The sequence below is a fragment of the Lepisma saccharinum genome, chromosome 10 (assembly GCF_977018435.1).
Source record: "Lepisma saccharinum chromosome 10, izLepSacc3.1, whole genome shotgun sequence".
Lineage (NCBI taxonomy): Eukaryota > Metazoa > Arthropoda > Insecta > Zygentoma > Lepismatidae > Lepisma > Lepisma saccharinum.
The window spans coordinates 32,172,696-32,196,724 of record NC_139238.1 but is presented as its reverse complement, the minus strand read 5'-3'; the positions used below and the strand labels follow the sequence as shown (position 1 = coordinate 32,196,724).

Sequence of the window (24,029 nt, the reverse complement as noted above, 5' to 3'; positions counted from 1 at the left end):
TTAGGCCCACAACCTTGACCTTGAGCTTGAATGCACGCGTAATGCTTTGTTCGTGAAGGATTGTGCAATAAAAAGTAAGCATGATTACTCGCTGCATGCATTTCTTGGGAACCCGTTTCTATAATTATAAACACATCAAAGTTACTTGTTGTTAACATCCAGAGACATTGTGAACATTCTTGCTGTTTTTATTTCAATTACAGTTCGGGTTTGTATTTATCGTGATCTTGTTTTATTTTGTTTTTACCTTCTTCTCCCCACTCCCCGCAGACGATTCTCATTTCCGAATCGTCTAGTCACGTGATCGTGATTTTAAACCATGTTCGAAATGAGTGGGGTGGGAAGTTGTAGCGTCCTAAGAAGGTTAAAGTGATTCCATGGGCTCGTCGAGTATCTGAGCGACGCTCGCTGAGAAACATTTTCGCTCGTTGAGCAGACAGATCATTTATTTGACGCCGTGTGCTTTTCAAGACTCGAAATAGAAATTTTCGCGCTACGCTTTTGTTAACGATAACATGGTGTTCTATTTTTGGTCTGATTATTGCAGCGACGAGATTAAGGACTGGTGAAATGGCGTGATGTATTAAAATACTTACAAAAACATCAAAATCGTGCATAATCCATTAGACTAGATGCGTCTGGAAATGACTTTTTAAAATTTAAACACACGAAAATCGTCAACGGTATATTCCAAACAGGGAAAAATTGAATTACATGTACAGTCATGAATACTTCTGGATTGTAATGATTCCATTGATTTTCAATGGGATTATTATAACCCAGAAGTGTCCATGACTGTACATATTCTCAATACCGCGTGTACATAATAATTAATAAAAATAAATTTGTGCAAGTGAAAAATATAATTTTTCACAGTTTAACTTTTATTTTTGTCGAGGAAGAAAAAAGAAAGCTCCATGGAAAATAAAGCAGATTCTCTCAATCCCTTTACTTTGTTTGAGTCCTTTGCAGAACAATCTATCTTGCAGACGGAAGATATATTGAAGTTCATTAGGTAAATTTGAATTTGAAATTCACATGCAATTAACATTTCTTTTTTGTTCCGTAACATTTGTGACTTGTGTTTGTACACTCACCTAAATTAGTTCTCCGGCAGTTTGTTTCTTTATACAGCATATTTACAGAAGATACAATTCAATCTATAGGTGTATCAATATACGCTGTATACAACATACCTTTTTCCTAACTTCCTTGACCCTGTACATGTATTTCTAGTCTGAGTATGTGAAATAGCAAAAGTAGACTTCGCACCTTAAATTAAATAATTTAAATATATAGGCCTATACCGTTTAATTGAATTGAATTAGAATTTTTGGATACATTGGAATCAGACAGATCCTTTATATTGTTAATATACACGTATTTGTGTGCATGTGTGATGGTGAGAGGCGGTAATATGTAAGATTGAAATAGAGAAAACATATGCTTCTACCCTTGAATTTTTGGAACGTTCGCCTTGAACACTGGGAATTATAGGTATACTTGAACTTTATCATGGTCCTAGAGTGGCTAACCTGAATAAATAACATACTTCTTCATGTCCACAGTCAAACTCAAACTCAATAGCCGGCCCCCGTGGCGGAGCTAACACTCCAGGGGTCCCGGGTTCGAATCCTGGCCTTTACATGGATATTTGTGAGTGTCCTTTCATCAATTTCATCATATCATCGCTCATCCCCATCTTCGCAAATTAGCCAAACAGTGGCACAAAATGCGAAGTAAAACAAAGCAAATCAATATATGAATCAAACTCAATAGATCTCCCTTGGAGGGAGGGAAATCGACAGAGAGTATGTTTCAATCACATTAGTCATTGAATTGTTTCGTCACCAAAGCAGAGCAAATGCCTCTGTGGGATATAAAAACATGTAAATCCTTAAAACATACATAAACACTTAAATACATGATTTAGGCGCATAAACCTAATATAAGTTCTAACATGCAAAATAGGTTATTTTAAGCACCATAACAACTTCATCAGTTGTTGCCTTTTTAATGAAACCCTGATGTAACTTGTTATTTCTTATTTACCTGCAACGAAACAAATAGGTAAAAAACCTAATATTCGAGGTATAGAATAACCGTGAGCTACTTTGCCTACTATTTATACTAATATGAACTCTGTAAATTGGTGTAAACCTGTTGAGTTCAATAAATAATAATAATAAGTTTTACAAATTATGTTTGGAACTTTGCTCTCTATCAGAAGTAAAGAATTACGAATTGAATTTTCTTGGGAAAATTGAATTTCTGATTTACCATTTCTAAAACAAATTCAGGAAAGTTGTGTAGTTAAGACCTTTAAAGAACCAAAATTAAAAGCAATAAATGAAGCAATTTATATATACACAATTGATTGGAATAATACAGTTTCAATATACAAGAAGTTGCGTTTGATATTTAGTTCGTAATTCATATTTATATAAAAGATACACAAGGGTTATCAATAAATAATTGACCCTGGTCAATGTGTATTTCATTTTCTAGAAACAAAAAACGTACACGAATTGTATTTTTGTTCATTATGAGAGAAATCTTATTAGACACAGTATAAAATTACAACATTTAAACATATTCTTATCAAAATAATTATTGAAAAGGTTTATGTCTTTCAAAATCAGAATCAATACGTACATGCACCACAAACACATAGTACAATAACTTTCATGACTTACTTTTATCACTTGCTAACTTAACAATACTGCCCAAATGAAATATTGCAAAAATTAATTCTTAAATGTGGATTTTTCTTGCATACATATAATGCCTTCAATTTATATATTCTATATGTATGTTTAAAAATATATAGGCGAACCTCGATATTACGTCCTCGTATTTTAACATTTTCACACATAACAGCAAGAAGTTCCCAGCCATTATGAAACACATGTTGATAAACCCTTAAAAATGTATAGGTTTTCCAGGCAATGCGTCCATTCCTAACCGTCAACTTCACATTAAAATTTTTTCACAACATCACATCAGAAGTTAGCACATTTCGTAGGAGATATATGCGTTTGATATTTACCCACATAATTCCACTCTAAACTCCTTTGAAGAGTTTATTGTATTGAACTTTATCGAAGAGCCTTTTGGAGAGTCCGTGGAAAAGAGCGCTAAACGACGCATCGAGAGATGGCTTCAACTCCTTAAATACCTCTCCAGAATTCTCGGTGAGGAATCTGTTCATTGTCTCACCTGAAAGAACAACACAGTTTTAGATGTAACGAGTCATCTAAGACCACTGCAATAGTTACTGCATTTCACTGCATAATCGTCCCACCTTGTTCTTTCAGTCCAAAAAAAATGATCTATAAAATTTCAACACGTGATCGTTGCATCGGCAATGATGCGACAGAGAAACTTCGAACACAGAAGATTATATTTTGCAAGTCCACACTTCGCAACACCGTAGTGTACAACTAAAGTGTTATTTTTTTTTTAGACCGGAAAAATGTTTGCTAAACATTCATGTGCGTCGATTTGAAGTATTCAACTTTAACGTACGAGTATTCAGTGCATCCTAATCTTTTGCCAGACAGTTTATCTATATAGTAACAAATGGTTTTTCAGTACTGACATTTTTTTAAAAAAAGAGGGTTGACATTGGTTACACGCTTTTGCGGAAACAAATTTGGCGTAAAATCTACGACGATTATGCTGTGAAATACAGTATTGTCTCTTCATATATGTACCTGTTTATTACAAGTCAATGATGTTCATAACTCAAACTAGGTCTGTAAATGAAAAAAGTTCTAAAGTTTGATTAGCATTTGTAATATTAATATAATGTTTACCTTTTTGCAATTAACTAAATAGTATTGAAATCAAAACTGTCACGTACTATTATAGGTATTTTATAATACAAACTTAGTATAGCTGACAGTATTTTAAAAATAAATGTTAGAACTTAGCTTCTAATGCCTACATCCAGCGTCTGTTGTAGATTTAAAGAAGATAGTTCCATATTTTTTTTTACAAATGATAATTAGGCTATACTACAAGAAAGTATTCTTTCAATTCTTAATCCCTTTAATTATTCATATTTATATATTTCAGAATCAATTTTACTGATTCACATTTTGCTTATTTTTATTATTGACACAACTTAGTTATTATGTCAATATTTTTGGCAAGCGCTGCTTATAGTTAACTTTGGGCTTGATCATAGGTCTGCGTTAGCAAAGCCTTTTTTCAAAATGCCTATCCTTTGGAAAAGCCACTTTAATGTTTCAAATTCTGAAGAAAATACATGAGTTGTATTTCTTCTAGAGCATTAAAGCCAACATCCGTGTGCTTTATTTTCGCTGTTGTATAGAAATCTGTGATACAAAATAGGCTTGCAGTGCTACGAAACTATCACTGATGTCTAGACAACATCGAAAGCAACATTCATGGTTCTTTTGGGCGCTATAGAAGAAACTCAAACTCGAATTTGGAATATCATAGCGGCATTTGCGAAAATGACATTGCAGGCCCAGACCATATGTAAAGCGCTGAATGTATTACAACATTATGCACAATATATGTTAAACTATATCACACCCCTTCCAAGACAGAGAAAATGGATTGTTTGAATTAACAAAACACTTTTGGGTAAGATTTGTGGCAATACTAAACAGAATATTTAATAGGATTTACTAAATTTGGTATTTATTGACTATTTATTTTGGTAACTTGTAGCAAATGCGCACTATTACAAAAAAAATTGGATAGTAGTTTACAATATTTTGTTAACCGTCCAAAGAAACTATTTTCTCTGTGGACGCGATTCAAAAGAGAGAAAAGAAACAAACCTCCTTGGTGGTGTGGACCACGTAATGCGCTACGAGGCCACAGTTCCCAGGTTCGAATCGCGGGCAAGGCAGAGATGTATCATCCAGTTCCAAACAATTGCTATATGCATAAAAGTATTTGCTTACCTAGCTGGGCATTTCCATTGAATAAGTTGCCGAGATGGAGGGTCCCTTTGTTCGAGTAGGCCTTGACATCGAATGACGTCAGATCCATGTAAGTTTCTCCATTCTTGGTTTTGGGTTTACCATCAAGGATCCACTTGACGTCGACGTTAGCTGAAATTTTTACATATTGATTGATTGAAATAAACTTTCTTTGGGGTGCGTCAACACTTGGGTCATTTTACACCCGTCACATTATACAGGGTCCATCTCCGTACCCCAACTAAAATCGACACTTTTCTCTCAGGACTATGAACTCCTTACCCAAGTTAAAAGCTGAGGCTCTAAAGGAACACTCAGCACATGCAAGGACAAAAACAGGGCAACCTTACAGAGAATTATTCGGGCCGTAGATCAAGATGCCAGAGCCTCGTTGACATGCAAGACTGCAGTTGCCAGGGTGTACTACGAGGAAGTGAGGTTAACATTTGCGTGCCTTACGAAAGGAACACCCCTTAAACCGTAATTTATATTATCTGTATAAACGCATAGAGAACATCAAGACAAACAACTTTCCTCAGTAACATTTTTTTTTGTTGGTGAGTTGTTTCGGCTCTACATTCGTTCAAAAAAGCCCGTTTTGCCGCCTGAATGTTGGCAACCACACACAACTTTGATTGCATTTGAGACGTCATTTCCTGTCGTGAAGCGATGCGTTCCAGGGTTACCAGGAACACACATATTCTGTGCCATAAAACAAAGCGAGGAAACACGTTCTGTAACTCAACAGGAAGTGAACAAACTATACGAAAAATGGTAGAAAAAAGAAATTTAAATGGAAGTGGCAATATCGAATTTTGTCTCAGCTTACATATCAAATATTCGCAAATCTCGTTGCCAAGTTGGCATATACAATTTAGTCTATCCACTTCGTCCTTCTGATACTCGTTGTCTGTGACACACTGAACAGTTAACAAAACAGAAATGAAAGATCTCAAAATTCCAAAGGTAAGTAACACGTAATGTAATGTATATTCACGGTATTATGCGACAAGGGGGAAAAATGGTTGAAAATAAAGGGCTTTAAGTAAAACAAGCTCTCCGACGACTGTGTTCATCCACGCACCGGATACGCATGTAATAGTTTGCAACGACATTACTGTGAATATGGCAGTATATTCCTTGCTGATTCATGATTTGGTTGTAGCAACCTAGCAACCCGTGCTTGTGCGTGTGTTAGCCATAATGTAGCAACGTGGACTTCGGATACTTCCATTATCAGTACCACAATACCATAAGGCATGAATAACGACACAAACCTGTAGATATCAACCTTGCAACGAGATTTGCAAATATTTGACATATAGTTGGGCGTAAACAGCCACATTTAACCTGTAAGTCCAATAAAACTTGTTGTTGATATTTGACATGTAGGCGGAAACAAAATACGATATTCCAACTTCATTTTGAATGTTGTTTTTCTACCATTTTTCGTATCGTTGCTTCAATTCCCCTTCTCCTTGAATGACTGTCGATCTTCTGGCTGGTAGGCCTTGTTACCCTAGATGTTCGGTCTACTGGACGCGTTCCTATCTTCGTGTTACAGCTCATAATGTGGTTGGTAGTTTGTCATTTTTTCCCAAAATTTGTATGTTCCTTGCAACACTGCCGCACACTGTTTCGCCACAGAAAATGACATCACAGATGCGATCAAATGTAGCGTTGGGTTGACAGCATACAGGCGGCAAAATGGGCTTTTCTGACAGACTGTAGCACTGAAACGAAGCACCAACGAGAAAAATGCTACTACGAAAAGTTGTTTGTTTTGATGTCCTTTGTACGTTTCCGTGGTCCGTGGGCGCCATTTAAATGATATCCTGTATATATATATATACAGGGTGTTGCAAAATACCTGTTACAACGCTTGGGAGGTGATTCGACAAGTAAGAACAAGGAAAAAATGCCATGTGAAAAAATGTCGAAATCGGCTCCGTTTGCGAGTGACAGGCGTGCGAAAATCGCCTCTCACCATGTGTAAAGCACAATAACTCAAGAAGGAAGAAATATATCAATGTCGGATTGAAATAATACAAAGAAAGTCGTGCCTGACGAATACAATGGTGCAGCAATTGAGGCCCAGTGTAAATTGCGCAAGGGGACTCTCAAAGAAAGTGGGGAATCCCCTGATGGAAAATACAAGAAATTTACTACTATCCTCTACATAATGTTGAGATCGGAATGTAGCCAGTAAAAAATGACGACGTATGTCCACATGTCCCACTACTGCTGGGACACCGTCCCACACTCGGGAAATAGGAAATTCACTCGAAAATGACGCTATGCCATCAATTTACGCTCAGATTGATTTCAGCTAATTGATACAGAAAGCCCCACTAGAGGCGCTGTGAGTGTAGGTCACCTGTTACGTATTAGTGTTGGTGGATACTACGTAGAGAGTGTAGTCGACCGTTGTTTTTCCTGTCTTTATCTGCGTCTCGCAGCGTGGAGTTTAGTCTGGCGTGTGTGTATGGTTGAATTGCGCCAAGGAATATTGTACGTAGAGTACGTATTCTCGTGTTCTTTCTCGGTTTGCAACAACTGCGTGGACACCTGTGTTACATTACGTGGGTGCTAATCACGGTAGTTGTGATCCGGCACTCGGAGGGACAGTGCCCCCCGTTGCTGGGCAGTTCTCGAACAGGACAATGGTAGAGTACTCTACCCACTAGCTTGCTGATATGCATCTCGTTTATGGAGAGGCAAACCGAAACAGCCGTGAAGCACGGCGTTCGCATCACGAACGTTTTCCCAATAGGCGATTACCAGCACATGCACTCTTTGAAAGACTTGATGCTCGACTGCGTGAAACTGTATCTCTACTACCCCGTAGGTGGGATTGTGGAAGACCCCGCACTGTGCGCACTGTGCAATTTGAAGAGGACGTGTTGGACGCGATACGAGACCGTCATGACACCAGCACACGTGTCAGTGCTCGTACTCAACAAACCCACCATAGCAATGTGTTCCGCGTTCTTCAGGAGGAGGGATTGCACCCATACAAATTGCATAAGGTGCACCACATACTGCCCACAGACTTTCTCCTACGCATGGATTTCTGCCAATGGTACGTGCAACAAACTCTTGCCATTCCAGATTTCCCAACAAGAGTTTTGTGGACCGATGAGGCAATATTCACCAGGGACGGCATGTTCAATAGCCACAACAGCCACGTCTGGGATATGGACAATCCGCATGCAATCATTGTGCGCCATCATCAACATAGGTTCGCAGTGAATGTGTGGTATGGCGTAGTAGGTGACCACTTGATAGGCCCGTACATTTTGCCCTCTACTTTGTGTGGTGGGAATTATCGAGTGTTTCTACATGACGTATTACCTGAACTTTTGGAAAACGTGCCACTGGCAGGTAGACAACGTATCTGGTTTCAACACGACGGCGCCCCCGCACATTTCGACCGGGGAGCCATGGCCTTACTCAATGATATTTTCGGCGATCGTTGGATTGGCAGGGGTGGACCTTTGCAGAGGCCACCTCGTTCCCCCGACCTCACACCACTGGATTTCTTTGTGTGGGGAGAAATGAAAAGGCTCGTGTATGAAATCTCTGTGGAAAGTTCTGAGGATCTCGTTGCTCGTGTTAGTGCCGCTGCTGGGACAATTGGTGACATGCCAGAGGTATTTGCGCGTACAAGACAATCAGTGTTTCGCCGATGCCATCTTTGTCTTGAAGTCATTGGCGGACATTTTCAACAACGTCTCTGAGTATACCGGTGTTTGTGAGCCCCTATCAGCACAGCATAGTGTCCTTTAAGGAAAGGTGCGATTGAAGATGCTGGATATCGCTGTACTTCATACCGTCGATCTGCATGTGCGGAGGTTGTGCGCTTCTCAGTAGAATCCCTTTCAGATGTGCTGTGCCTGGAAATGTTACATGCCATTGTGTGCGTTTTCTCGCCATTCTCCGTCTTCCTTCCTTCGAGGATTACCCACTTTCTTTGGGGAGCTCTCTTGTAGTATATGTACAGCCTGACGACATGTGGCCATTGTTTAACTTTTGTTTTTCGTACTGCAAAGTAGTGTGTCAACATTAAGGGATTGAAAACGATTTCTTATGATTTTCCAGTATTTTTTTCCATTTGGGATGGTGTCCAAGCAGTAGTGAGACATGCGACAAATTGGTTTCTTTTCTTCTTCGTACCGCAATGTGAACCGTGTACAACAGGAGATTTGCAGTTTTATTTTCCTATTTCCAGGGTGTGGGACGGTGTCCCAGCAGTAGTGGGACATGTGGACATACGTTGCCATTTTTTACTGGCTACATTCCGATCTCAACATTATGTAGAAGATAGTAGTAAATTTCTTGTATTTTCCATCAGGGGATTCCCCACTTTCTTTGAGAGTCCCCTTGCGCAATTTACACTGGTCCTCAATTGATGCACCATTGTATTCGCCAGGTACGATTTTGTTTGTATTATTTTATTCCGACATTGATATATTTCTTCCTTCTTGAGTTATTGTACTTTACACATGGTGAGAGGCGATTTTCGCACGCCTGTCACTCGAAAACAGTGCCGATTTCGACATTTTTTCACATGGCATTTTTTCCTTGTTTTTACTTGTCGAATCACCTCCCAAGCGTTGTAACAGGTATTTTGCAACACCCTGTGTATATATATATATATATATATATATATATATATATACACACACGCACCCACACAAAAGATATCGTCGTTTTGCTGTTCTTCTACGTACACTAACGATTAATTTCTCGGAAATACTTTTTAAAAGTGAGTTAATTACAATTGTAGTTACTTGGTTCAAAAGTAATTAGTTATAGTTACTTAGCCTGTCTTTAAAATTACTTAGTTACAGTTACTAGCACTTGAAAAGTAACTGTGAGTTTTTTTCTCAGTTACTTGCTACTGGAAACTTTATTGCAAACAAATGACACACCATCAATGATAATTAATTGTAATGAAATAAGTAAATGACGATTTAGTAATGTTGTATTTATTCTTTGTGGTACAAAATATGCCTTCATATCGTTATATTATTACAACAAACAAAACGATGGTACAATTGAAAAAGAGCGTGGATGTTCTAAATTTAGCATGCCACGAAACCTAGCATCCTGGAATTAAAAATGTTCTACAAAGAACCAAGAAAAGTTTTGCCATTAACGTATTTTATTACTGCATACCGATATTTGAATATAAAGTGAAAGTGTGATTATATCAAAAGCAAGAGCCAATCAAACAATTTAAGCATTATTTCTATCTTCAGCAACCAAGAATATATAAACATGTCATATTCTGCTCACCATAACATTCAATCACTCAATTTTGTTGACCGATGTTATATTACAAACAGTGTGCAAATTAAACTTTTTGCTTTGGAGGAATGTACACTCAGTGGAGTGTTTGTGATATAATTTGGAGAGGTAGTTTTTTTGGTGGGTACGTACATTTGTATATGGGGGGGGGGGGGTAGCGGTCAGTTATGGCCTGGCGGTTGTAGTAGTAATATAACATTGGTACTAACCTAGGCCATAAAAGTTTATGATAACATTTACACGTAATTTTGAGACAGTACATATATTTACATTCTCGGAGAACCAAAACTCACGTAAAAAAGCTATCTAACTAGTAACACCAAAAATATGGACAAAATTTCTATTATGAACCTACCTAGAAGTTTCTTGTGAACTTGAATACATGTCAAATATCAGAAATATGCAGTGGCGGTGATTGGGTTCCAGAACTAGGGGGGAAAGATGCTAACAGGGGAAGGTCCAAGACAGTTTACTTTAACTTGTAGATAAGGTATAGCATAGGGGTCAAAAGTGGCAAAACGTGAGGGGGCAACTGCCCCCCTCGGCCCCTCCTAATCTCCACCACTGGAAATATGCCATGAAAACTTTAGCGGAAAACAGACTGCTGTTGCCTCGGTGAGTTGTTTAATTGCAAATTGGTGTTTTATTTTTGTTTTTTTTCTTCAATTCACAAGGCTACATACATACTCTTCAACAAGGAAATCTTTCATAACTGGAATTCAGCAGCGCCATCTCTTATTCTGCTTGGTAGAAGAAATGGAAGCAAAAGTGCGAGTGGTGCTCTCAGCGCCTCTTACCGGATTATTACAAAATTTCTTGCGAATGGCGATTCCCAGTGGGAGGTCCGTGCACCGGTTTTCCTGCCTTAGATTAAGATCTGCTCATGGCTACAGCCGGATTGCGCACATTTGCAAGTATTTAGAGTACTTTACATTTATGTATTTGCATGTTTATAACTTTTTATGAATATATAATTATTTATTTTATGAAAAATATGTATATAAAAGGTAATTAGAGGTACTAAACGCTATGCATATGTTTTTATATTCATTACTGCAAAGTATGTAATGTATAAATCGATAATAATTAATGTTTATAGTATTGAAAATAAGTTTTCTATGGTTTATGAACCGCTATGAACGGTGGTAATGGGTGTAGGTACAGGTCCAATTACGATTGGGGACGGTCCTGGTATTCGAACCCGCGATATGTAATATTATTAATTAGTACTATGTAATAATGTATGTTATTATATTATGAAACACGGTGGTGCAACACGCTAGACAGAATACTGTCTCAGAATCTCAACTCCGCTCTGATGCCAGACAGAGAGAATGAATTAATATTCCGCGCAGGTAGAGGAGAAAGGAATTTGGGGGAAGAGCGGTCAAGGTCAAATGACGTCAGAACGTCAGAACAAAGGAAGATCCTGATTGACCAATCAGAGAACGCGTCGGTAGATTTTCAGAACCGGTTTTTTCAAGGTTAACCAGTACGCAAGAACAGGGGAAAGCTATGCAATGCCGTAGGGCAGGGGAGGGATTGATCCAGACAACAAAGAATGTCTGAGAATGCGCAGCAAGGGTCAAATCTCTGAAGCTATGCGTCGCTTGTAGAACCGGTTTCAGCCGCCAATTAATATTCCGCTCAGGTTTGCCTCCAAGGCACAGGACGCTTTAGCGCAGGGTTTTCTTTATCTGTACTATGAAGAAGGGAGAGCTATTAGGGACGGGGCCTACAGTTTTCACCATTTGCTTTTATCACGGGGTAACGAACCTAGGACCTTTTGATTATTGATTTAGGTAGTAAATGTATGTTACTGTGTGCTATTTAACTTAATTTTGAGTTTATTTTTTACCAAACTTTGACTTTATGTCAAATCTTTTACAAGTTTTTATGTATTTTTACAAAAATAACACTATTTATACTATTCAGGAAACATTTTTCATTAAATCTTGGACACACAAAGTGTGTCTTGTCAACTTTTAACTTATTATTTTACCAAAATAACACTATTTATACTATTCAGGCAACATTTTTTCATTAATTTTGGATTCACAAAGACATTTTCTCAACTTTTAACTTATTATTTTACAACTTTATGTTAATTTTTTACCAAAATAACACTATTTATACTATTCAGGCAACATTTTTTCATTAATTTTGGATTCACAAAGACATTTTTTTCAACTTTTAACTTATTATTTTACAACTTTATGTTAATTTTTTACCAAAATAACACTATTTATACTATTCAGGCAACATTTTTTCATTAATTTTGGATTCACAAAGACATTTTTTTCAACTTTTAACTTATTATTTTACAACTTTATGTTAATTCTTTACCAAAATAACACTATTTATACTATTCAGACAACATTTTTTCATTAATTTTGGATTCACCAAGACATTTTCTCAACTTTTAACTTATTATTTTACAACTTTATGCTAATTTTTTACCAAAATAACACTATTTATACTATTCATGCAACATTTTTTCATTAATTTTGGATTCACAAAGACATTTTTTCAACTTTTAACTTATTATTTTACAATTTTTATGTTAATTTTTTACCAAAATAACACTATTTATACTATTCAGGCAACATTTTTTCATTAATTTTGGATTCACAAAGACATTTTTTCAATTTTTAACTTATTATTTTACAATTTTATGTTAATTTTTTATCAAAATAACACTATTTATACTATTCAGGCAACATTTTTTATTAAATTTTGGACTCACAAAGACATTTTTACAACTTTTTAATTTATTATTTTACAATTTTATACCTATTTTTACCAAAATAACACTATTTATACTATTCAGGAAAGACTTTTAGTTATATCTTCGACACACAAAGTGTGTTTTTTCAACTTCTATCTGTTTATTTCACAAGTCCAGGCTTATTATTACCAAAATAACACAATTCAATCTGTTCAGGAAAGACTTGTAGTTACTTTTTCGACACACAAAGTGTGTGTTCTCAACTTCTATTTGTTTATTTCACAAGTTTAGGCTTATTATTACTCAAATAACACAATTTCATCTATTCAGGATATTTTGTATTTACAAAGAGATTTTTTCAACTTTTAATTTATTATTTACAAGTTTATGCCTATTTTTTTACTCAAATAACACAATTCTATCTGTTTAGGAAAGATTTTTAGTTATATTTTCGACACACAAAGTGTGAGTTTTCAATTTTTATTTGTTTATTTTACAAGTTTAGCCTAATATTTACTCAAACAACACGATTTGAACGTGTTTTTTTATTACATTTTGGACACACACACACACACACACACACACACACACACACACACAGATATATTTTCCAAGTTTACAGGATTATTCTCTAAGTTTACTCAAATAACACATTTTAAATGTGTTTTGAATTAAACTTTGTACACACGAAGTGTGTTTCGTCAATTCAAGAAAGTTTTCAATTATATTTTGGATGCAAAAGTATGTTTTGTCAAGTTCTAACCTTTTATTTTACAAGTTTAGGCTTATTATTATTCAAATAACCAATTTCATCTATTCAGACAACATTTTGTTTGTTATATTTTACTCACAAAGACATTTTATCAATTTTAAATTTATTATTTCTCAAGTTTATGTAATTTTTTATTCTAATAACACAATTTTAACTATTCAGGCAACATTTTTTATTGCGATTTGGATTTACAAAGAGATTTTTTTAAAATTTTTGTATTAAATTTTCTATTTATTGTATTTCACATTCACTAATTTTTAAAGTTTTACTTTTTATTTTTATCTAAAAACTAAAGAAAAAAGTATTTTTAACTAAAAGTTATTTTATAGTTTTCGGTTTTCAGATTTCCACAATGCTATTTTTGGTTCTGTATTTCTATATTAGGATATTACAGTTCTAAGGTGTGTATAATATTTCAAAGTATTTTCAGGGTGTATTTGTTAATGCATTTGGATGATAACTATTAGGTTTTTGGACGAACTAATGTTAAGAATATTTCAACCAATCAGAAAACGCGTCGGTTTTATTTCAACCAATCAGAGAAGGCGTCAGTTTGCTTATGAGGTATAAAAACTGCGTAAAAGCAAGCAGAAGCTATTTTGAGAAGTATTTCTGAAGCATTGCGTCAGAGAAGACATCAAGTTGTGATTATTGTCTGAGATTTGAAGACAAAGAACTCAAAAGAAGCTATAATTAAGGTAAGTGAATTGTTACATATATGTATGGTGCTTTTAAATAATGCGTAAATGCAAATATTGAAACGAAGAAAACGTCAATACAAACCAAAAAGAATATGCGTAATGTGAACAAGTACTACAACTATATTTCTATTTTTCAGATGCTTCTAATTTTGTATGTGTGACTGAAAGGGACCATTAGTGAAAGATGGCGTCTTCAACCTCCACAAACAAGGCTAACCACACTACGGTGAGTACCTCGCAAGAGATTTTACCATTGGAATGTATATTTCTCCACTAGTTTTTTGAAATAATATATAAATCCAGAAAACAAAGAAACGAAAAAGTAAATACAGAAATGAATATGCGTAATATAAACAAGTACTACAACTATGTTTCTATTTTTCAGGTGTTCTTATTTGTGTACCTGTGAGTGGAAGGATCTATTACTGGAAATAACGTCAACGAAGTAACCGACAAGGGCATGAGTAACATGATTTCAGATGTTATCCATAAGGATTCTGTGTTGGAGATTTTGAAGAGGTATACACCTAGCAAGTATATTATATGCAGGGGTTGTTATCTAAATGTAGGCAACCATTTTTATGAGTGCGAGTGCGTATGCTGTAAAGATGAATTTCTGATTTCCGAATGTTTTTCTATTTGCCAAGGGGAAAGCCGTTTGTATGAATGCCAGCATTGTGTTGAGTGGATGTGCGAGAGAATCCAGTGTTATTTGCAGGATCAGGACAACACAAAACATATTTTTGATTTTTATATTACTAACCATGAGGATGTTGCGGATGCTTTGACGGCACACGAGGTACAGACAGAATACAAAGCTTTTTATAGTGTGTTATGTGAAATTTCAAACAATATCGAACTAGTGAAAACTCTTATAGATTCTATACGCTCAGCAGAGCTTACTTATGGTAGCACAGGATGTTTGTGAGAGTTGAATAAAGAGAGACTGACTAATAACAGCGAAAATGGTGCAATACATTATTGATGTACAAGGATTTATTTATAACAGAAAATTTATATTGCGTGAGATTTGTGTGAGTTCTACAAATTTGGACACTGTGTATTATGCGCTTGTGAGTGTTCCCGATTATTTCAAAGAGAACAAAGAATCGCGCTGGGTTAAAGACAATCTCCATGCATTAATGTATGATATTCCTTGTGGATGTGAAATATACTATGTCCGGAGGGCAGTTAGGAACTTGAACTGTCAAGGTGGTACATTTTTCTGCAAAGGAAAATCCCAAATTATCAAAGATTTGTTTAATATTGATAACATTGTTGATTTACAAACTGTAAACTGTTCATCCCTTAAGAATTTGTATATGTTTCAAGGAGGATTGTGCAAGTATCATTCTGATACTTCTCCCCCAGCTGAACAAGGTTGCGCATTCAGAAATGTTCAAAGACTTGTATGTTGGTACAATAATAAAAATATTAAGGTGTAATGTATTTTAGTGCAAATAATAAAGATTTGTGAAAAAGAAATGTTTTCTATGTTGTTATTTAGTTTTAAAGCCTGCATTCAAGGTATTTTCAAGTATTACCGTTTTTTTATTTTTTTTGAGTGATTGACTTAATACCAGGAGTTATACGAGCCGTATTTTAACTACAATCACTATATGTCTATGAGGACTAAAATCCACTGATTGAACCTTAAAGCTTAGGCTTACTATGTATATTGATTACTCACAGGACAACACGAATTTTACAGAGGATTGTAGGAGGCATAGGCCCACACGCCAGAGCCTTATTAGCCTGCAAGAACAACTTATATGTTGAATTGTGACTGTTTAGAAATAATATTTATAAAGTTTAAATCATTTTCATTAGATTACATATATATTTTGGATTCAAATAAAACACTCAAGTTAAGTTTTTTAAGTTTATTTTTATTTAATATACAAATATAGAATATATCAAATTCACATATATATGAAAAATACTCTACCAAAGAGCAAAAGTCACATAGGGATTACGATTTAGCCGATGCTGAAATTCTTCCATGAGGGATTTGTAGTAAGAGAGAAATTTTTGCCATTGGTTAAAGTTGAGGGTGACTCCACCAGAGATGTTGGTGATTTCCATTTTTATGTTTTCTCCACTGCCCTCGAAGGTGAAGTAAAGTTCTTCTATAATGTTTATAGATCTGAACCTGTCTTCTTGTGTGGGGAATCTGTTTTTGTAAGTGTCGAAGATCGCATCTGATTTGTACACGCATGATGGGTACTCTTCTCTATTTAGGACAATGTAATTTTTTCATGTTTCAAAATCAATTCAGTGTTTGTGAAAGTACCTCGAATAATGATATCCATGTTGGCAACGATGATGAATCTGGTTTCTGGTTTTATGCTGTTCATTTGGTGGGTACCTCGGATAGACTGCATTTTGGTTTGCTATCAATAAAAAGTTTTAAAAATATGCAACTAGTGCTACAAAAGGAACTGAAATTATCGACAATTTCTGGATTATAACTAAAATTCAGTTTGCCTTTTACATATCCAATATTTACAGACCAACACTAACTAGACTTCGATTTATATAAATGTAGCGGGAACTATATTTCTGAGAATCAAACTATATTAGGATTATATGTTAAACTTATACAAAACCAGATTATTCTATGTAAGTATATTTATATTGACTGGATTATTTAACAGATCAAACAGAAAGAAGGCAAAATTCACTAAACGTAGGTGATTGCATGAAAATAACTAGGTCAAGGAGTGACCAACAGTGAGCTGAGGTTATATATAGAGGGTCGCTCTTCATAATTCTTACCTTCGCTGGATCGGCGAAGGAACGCACTTGTGGGCGGTAGAACCTGAATGGGCTGCACCAAGACATCGGAGACTCGAAGCAGATGTCTTGGTGGATGAACCCAAGTAGGGTCATAGGCGCTAGGGTCAATTTGGTCATTTCTTTTTGCATGAGGAACCAATTTGGCCAACTCCCAAATTAACTTACATTGCTTATAACTAATTAAATTTGAAGAAAAATGATAATCTCTTAGACTGTAAACATATTTTATATTTAGGCTGCACAAGATCCAATGATAAAATTAAAAAATGGTAACCGCCCAGACAGGGACTCGAACCCTGGACAGATAGGTTAAAACCCTAATGCTATACCAACTAAGCTATCTGAGCACAAGGTATTCTTTTTTGAAAAGTTAGTTATGTTAAGAAATATCGTTTGAGAACACTTTTGGTCTGGGTCGACAGAGAAGGAGACAGCATTTCCAAAATTTTACAGACTGGATGTATTTTACCACCACTATAGAGGTCTTTACTATATGTAATTCGAAACGCTAGAGTTCAGTTAGCTTTCAAAATTGAGGTTACCTAGTACAATATGTTGAAGATTTTGTGTTTGGCACGCATAACAAGTTACACTATATCTAATTACGGACATATAATACTAAAACTTTGCTAGTAGTTGATGAGTTGACAGTAAATTTGAGAGTTTTAGCATCATTTGTCCTGAAATGGATATAAGTGTAACTTGCTAAGTGTGCCAAACACAAAATCTTCAACATATTGTACTAGGTAACCTCAATTTTGAAAGCTAACTGAACTCTAGCGTTTCGAATTACATATAGTAAAGACCTCTATAGTGGTGGTAAAATACATCCAGTCTGTAAAATTTTGGAAATGCTGTCTCCTTCTCTGTCGACCCAGACCAAAAGTGTTCTCAAACGATATTTCTTAACATAACTAACTTTTCAAAAAAGAATACCTTGTGCTCAGATAGCTTAGTTGGTATAGCATTAGGGTTTTAACCTATCTGTCCAGGGTTCGAGTCCCTGTCTGGGCGGTTACCATTTTTTAATTTTATCATTGGATCTTGTGCAGCCTAAATATAAAATATGTTTACAGTCTAAGAGATTATCATTTTTCTTCAAATTTAATTAGTTATAAGCAATGTAAGTTAATTTGGGAGTTGGCCAAATTGGTTCCTCATGCAAAAAGAAATGACCAAATTGACCCTAGCGCCTATGACCCTACTTGGGTTCATCCACCAAGACATCTGCTTCGAGTCTCCGATGTCTTGGTGCAGCCCATTCAGGTTCTACCGCCCACAAGTGCGTTCCTTCGCCGATCCAGCGAAGGTAAGAATTATGAAGAGCGACCCTCTATATATAACCTCAGCTCACTGTTGGTCACTCCTTGACCTAGTTATTTTCATGCAATCACCTACGTTTAGTGAATTTTGCCTTCTTTCTGTTTGATCTGTTAAATAATCCAGTCAATATAAATATACTTACATAGAATAATCTGGTTTTGTATAAGTTTAACATATAATCCTAATATAGTTTGATTCTCAGAAATATAGTTCCCGCTACATTTATATAAATCGAAGTCTAGTTAGTGTTGGTCTGTAAATATTGGATATGTAAAAGGCAAACTGAATTTTAGTTATAATCCAGAAATTGTCGATAATTTCAGTTCCTTTTGTAGCACTAGTTGCATATTTTTAAAACTTTTTATTGATAGCAAACCAAAATGCAGTCTATCCGAGGTACCCACCAAATGAACAGCATAAAACCAGAAACCAGATTCATCATCGTTGCCAACATGGATATCATTATTCGAGGTACTTTCACAAACACTGAATTGATTTTGAAACATGAAAAAATTACATTGTCCTAAATAGAGAAGAGTACCCATCATGCGTGTACAAATCAGATGCGATCTTCGACACTTACAAAAACAGATTCCCCACACAAGAAGACAGGTTCAGATCTATAAACATTATAGAAGAACTTTACTTCACCTTCGAGGGCAGTGGAGAAAACATAAAAATGGAAATCACCAACATCTCTGGTGGAGTCACCCTCAACTTTAACCAATGGCAAAAATTTCTCTCTTACTACAAATCCCTCATGGAAGAATTTCAGCATCGGCTAAATCGTAATCCCTATGTGACTTTTGCTCTTTGGTAGAGTATTTTTCATATATATGTGAATTTGATATATTCTATATTTGTATATTAAATAAAAATAAACTTAAAAAACTTAACTTGAGTGTTTTATTTGAATCCAAAATATATATGTAATCTAATGAAAATGATTTAAACTTTATAAATATTATTTCTAAACAGTCACAATTCAACATATAAGTTGTTCTTGCAGGCTAATAAGGCTCTGGCGTGTGGGCCTATGCCTCCTACAATCCTCTGTAAAATTCGTGTTGTCCTGTGAGTAATCAATATACATAGTAAGCCTAAGCTTTAAGGTTCAATCAGTGGATTTTAGTCCTCATAGACATATAGTGATTGTAGTTAAAATACGGCTCGTATAACTCCTGGTATTAAGTCAATCACTCAAAAAAAATAAAAAAACGGTAATACTTGAAAATACCTTGAATGCAGGCTTTAAAACTAAATAACAACATAGAAAACATTTCTTTTTCACAAATCTTTATTATTTGCACTAAAATACATTACACCTTAATATTTTTATTATTGTACCAACATACAAGTCTTTGAACATTTCTGAATGCGCAACCTTGTTCAGCTGGGGGAGAAGTATCAGAATGATACTTGCACAATCCTCCTTGAAACATATACAAATTCTTAAGGGATGAACAGTTTACAGTTTGTAAATCAACAATGTTATCAATATTAAACAAATCTTTGATAATTTGGGATTTTCCTTTGCAGAAAAATGTACCACCTTGACAGTTCAAGTTCCTAACTGCCCTCCGGACATAGTATATTTCACATCCACAAGGAATATCATACATTAATGCATGGAGATTGTCTTTAACCCAGCGCGATTCTTTGTTCTCTTTGAAATAATCGGGAACACTCACAAGCGCATAATACACAGTGTCCAAATTTGTAGAACTCACACAAATCTCACGCAATATAAATTTTCTGTTATAAATAAATCCTTGTACATCAATAATGTATTGCACCATTTTCGCTGTTATTAGTCAGTCTCTCTTTATTCAACTCTCACAAACATCCTGTGCTACCATAAGTAAGCTCTGCTGAGCGTATAGAATCTATAAGAGTTTTCACTAGTTCGATATTGTTTGAAATTTCACATAACACACTATAAAAAGCTTTGTATTCTGTCTGTACCTCGTGTGCCGTCAAAGCATCCGCAACATCCTCATGGTTAGTAATATAAAAATCAAAAATATGTTTTGTGTTGTCCTGATCCTGCAAATAACACTGGATTCTCTCGCACATCCACTCAACACAATGCTGGCATTCATACAAACGGCTTTCCCCTTGGCAAATAGAAAAACATTCGGAAATCAGAAATTCATCTTTACAGCATACGCACTCGCACTCATAAAAATGGTTGCCTACATTTAGATAACAACCCCTGCATATAATATACTTGCTAGGTGTATACCTCTTCAAAATCTCCAACACAGAATCCTTATGGATAACATCTGAAATCATGTTACTCATGCCCTTGTCGGTTACTTCGTTGACGTTATTTCCAGTAATAGATCCTTCCACTCACAGGTACACAAATAAGAACACCTGAAAAATAGAAACATAGTTGTAGTACTTGTTTATATTACGCATATTCATTTCTGTATTTACTTTTTCGTTTCTTTGTTTTCTGGATTTATATATTATTTCAAAAAACTAGTGGAGAAATATACATTCCAATGGTAAAATCTCTTGCGAGGTACTCACCGTAGTGTGGTTAGCCTTGTTTGTGGAGGTTGAAGACGCCATCTTTCACTAATGGTCCCTTTCAGTCACACATACAAAATTAGAAGCATCTGAAAAATAGAAATATAGTTGTAGTACTTGTTCACATTACGCATATTCTTTTTGGTTTGTATTGACGTTTTCTTCGTTTCAATATTTGCATTTACGCATTATTTAAAAGCACCATACATATATGTAACAATTCACTTACCTTAATTATAGCTTCTTTTGAGTTCTTTGTCTTCAAATCTCAGACAATAATCACAACTTGATGTCTTCTCTGACGCAATGCTTCAGAAATACTTCTCAAAATAGCTTCTGCTTGCTTTTACGCAGTTTTTATACCTCATAAGCAAACTGACGCCTTCTCTGATTGGTTGAAATAAAACCGACGCGTTTTCTGATTGGTTGAAATATTCTTAACATTAGTTCGTCCAAAAACCTAATAGTTATCATCCAAATGCATTAACAAATACACCCTGAAAATACTTTGAAATATTATACACACCTTAGAACTGTAATATCCTAATATAGAAATACAGAACCAAAAATAGCATTGTGGAAATCTGAAAACCGAAAACTATAAAATAACTTTTAGTTAAAAATACTTTTTTCTTTAGTTTTTAGATAAAAATAAAAAGTAAAACTTTAAAAATTAGTGAATGTGAAATACAATAAATAGAAAATTTAATACAAAAATTTAAAAAAAATCTCTTTGTAAATCCAAATCGCAATAAAAAATGTTGCCTGAATAGTTAAAATTGTGTTATTAGAATAAAAAATTACATAAACTTGAGAAATAATAAATTTAAAATTGATAAAATGTCTTTGTGAGTAAAATATAACAAACAAAATGTTGTCTGAATAGATGAAATTGGTTATTTGAATAATAATAAGCCTAAACTTGTAAAATAAAAGGTTAGAACTTGACAAAACATACTTTTGCATCCAAAATATAATTGAAAACTTTCTTGAATTGACGAAACACACTTCGTGTGTACAAAGTTTAATTCAAAACACATTTAAAATGTGTTATTTGAGTAAACTTAGAGAATAATCCTGTAAACTTGGAAAATATATCTGTGTGTGTGTGTGTGTGTGTGTGTGTGTGTGTGTGTGTGTCCAAAATGTAATAAAAAAACACGTTCAAATCGTGTTGTTTGAGTAAATATTAGGCTAAACTTGTAAAATAAACAAATAAAAATTGAAAACTCACACTTTGTGTGTCGAAAATATAACTAAAAATCTTTCCTAAACAGATAGAATTGTGTTATTTGAGTAAAAAAATAGGCATAAACTTGTAAATAATAAATTAAAAGTTGAAAAAATCTCTTTGTAAATACAAAATATCCTGAATAGATGAAATTGTGTTATTTGAGTAATAATAAGCCTAAACTTGTGAAATAAACAAATAGAAGTTGAGAACACACACTTTGTGTGTCGAAAAAGTAACTACAAGTCTTTCCTGAACAGATTGAATTGTGTTATTTTGGTAATAATAAGCCTGGACTTGTGAAATAAACAGATAGAAGTTGAAAAAACACACTTTGTGTGTCGAAGATATAACTAAAAGTCTTTCCTGAATAGTATAAATAGTGTTATTTTGGTAAAAATAGGTATAAAATTGTAAAATAATAAATTAAAAAGTTGTAAAAATGTCTTTGTGAGTCCAAAATTTAATAAAAAATGTTGCCTGAATAGTATAAATAGTGTTATTTTGATAAAAAATTAACATAAAATTGTAAAATAATAAGTTAAAAATTGAAAAAATGTCTTTGTGAATCCAAAATTAATGAAAAAATGTTGCCTGAATAGTATAAATAGTGTTATTTTGGTAAAAAATTAACATAAAAATTGTAAAATAATAAGTTAAAAGTTGAAAAAATGTCTTTGTGAATCCAAAATTAATGAAAAAATGTTGCATGAATAGTATAAATAGTGTTATTTTGGTAAAAAATTAGCATAAAGTTGTAAAATAATAAGTTAAAAGTTGAGAAAATGTCTTGGTGAATCCAAAATTAATGAAAAAATGTTGTCTGAATAGTATAAATAGTGTTATTTTGGTAAAGAATTAACATAAAGTTGTAAAATAATAAGTTAAAAGTTGAAAAAAATGTCTTTGTGAATCCAAAATTAATGAAAAAATGTTGCCTGAATAGTATAAATAGTGTTATTTTGGTAAAAAATTAACATAAAGTTGTAAAATAATAAGTTAAAAGTTGAAAAAAATGTCTTTGTGAATCCAAAATTAATGAAAAAATGTTGCCTGAATAGTATAAATAGTGTTATTTTGGTAAAAAATTAACATAAAGTTGTAAAATAATAAGTTAAAAGTTGAGAAAATGTCTTTGTGAATCCAAAATTAATGAAAAAATGTTGCCTGAATAGTATAAATAGTGTTATTTTGGTAAAATAATAAGTTAAAAGTTGACAAGACACACTTTGTGTGTCCAAGATTTAATGAAAAATGTTTCCTGAATAGTATAAATAGTGTTATTTTTGTAAAAATACATAAAAACTTGTAAAAGATTTGACATAAAGTCAAAGTTTGGTAAAAAATAAACTCAAAATTAAGTTAAATAGCACACAGTAACATACATTTACTACCTAAATCAATAATCAAAAGGTCCTAGGTTCGTTACCCCGTGATAAAAGCAAATGGTGAAAACTGTAGGCCCCGTCCCTAATAGCTCTCCCTTCTTCATAGTACAGATAAAGAAAACCCTGCGCTAAAGCGTCCTGTGCCTTGGAGGCAAACCTGAGCGGAATATTAATTGGCGGCTGAAACCGGTTCTACAAGCGACGCATAGCTTCAGAGATTTGACCCTTGCTGCGCATTCTCAGACATTCTTTGTTGTCTGGATCAATCCCTCCCC

General features: G+C 34.4%; 1 protein-coding gene across 1 annotated transcript in view; it reads right to left on the bottom strand.

The window, feature by feature from the left end:
* Positions 1 to 2,461: 2,461 nt before the first annotated feature.
* The window catches only part of LOC145993852 (uncharacterized), a 33,387-nt gene continuing 11,819 nt past the window's right edge, over positions 2,462 to 24,029 (bottom strand). The window contains exons 4-5 of the mRNA XM_083129706.1: positions 4,944 to 5,093; positions 2,462 to 3,219 (exon numbers count right to left, since the gene is read on the bottom strand). Of these exons, the coding sequence (XP_082985832.1) occupies positions 5,090 to 5,093 (4 nt within the window). The 3' untranslated portion in view covers positions 2,462 to 3,219; positions 4,944 to 5,089. The remainder of the gene's footprint in view (positions 3,220 to 4,943; positions 5,094 to 24,029) is intronic.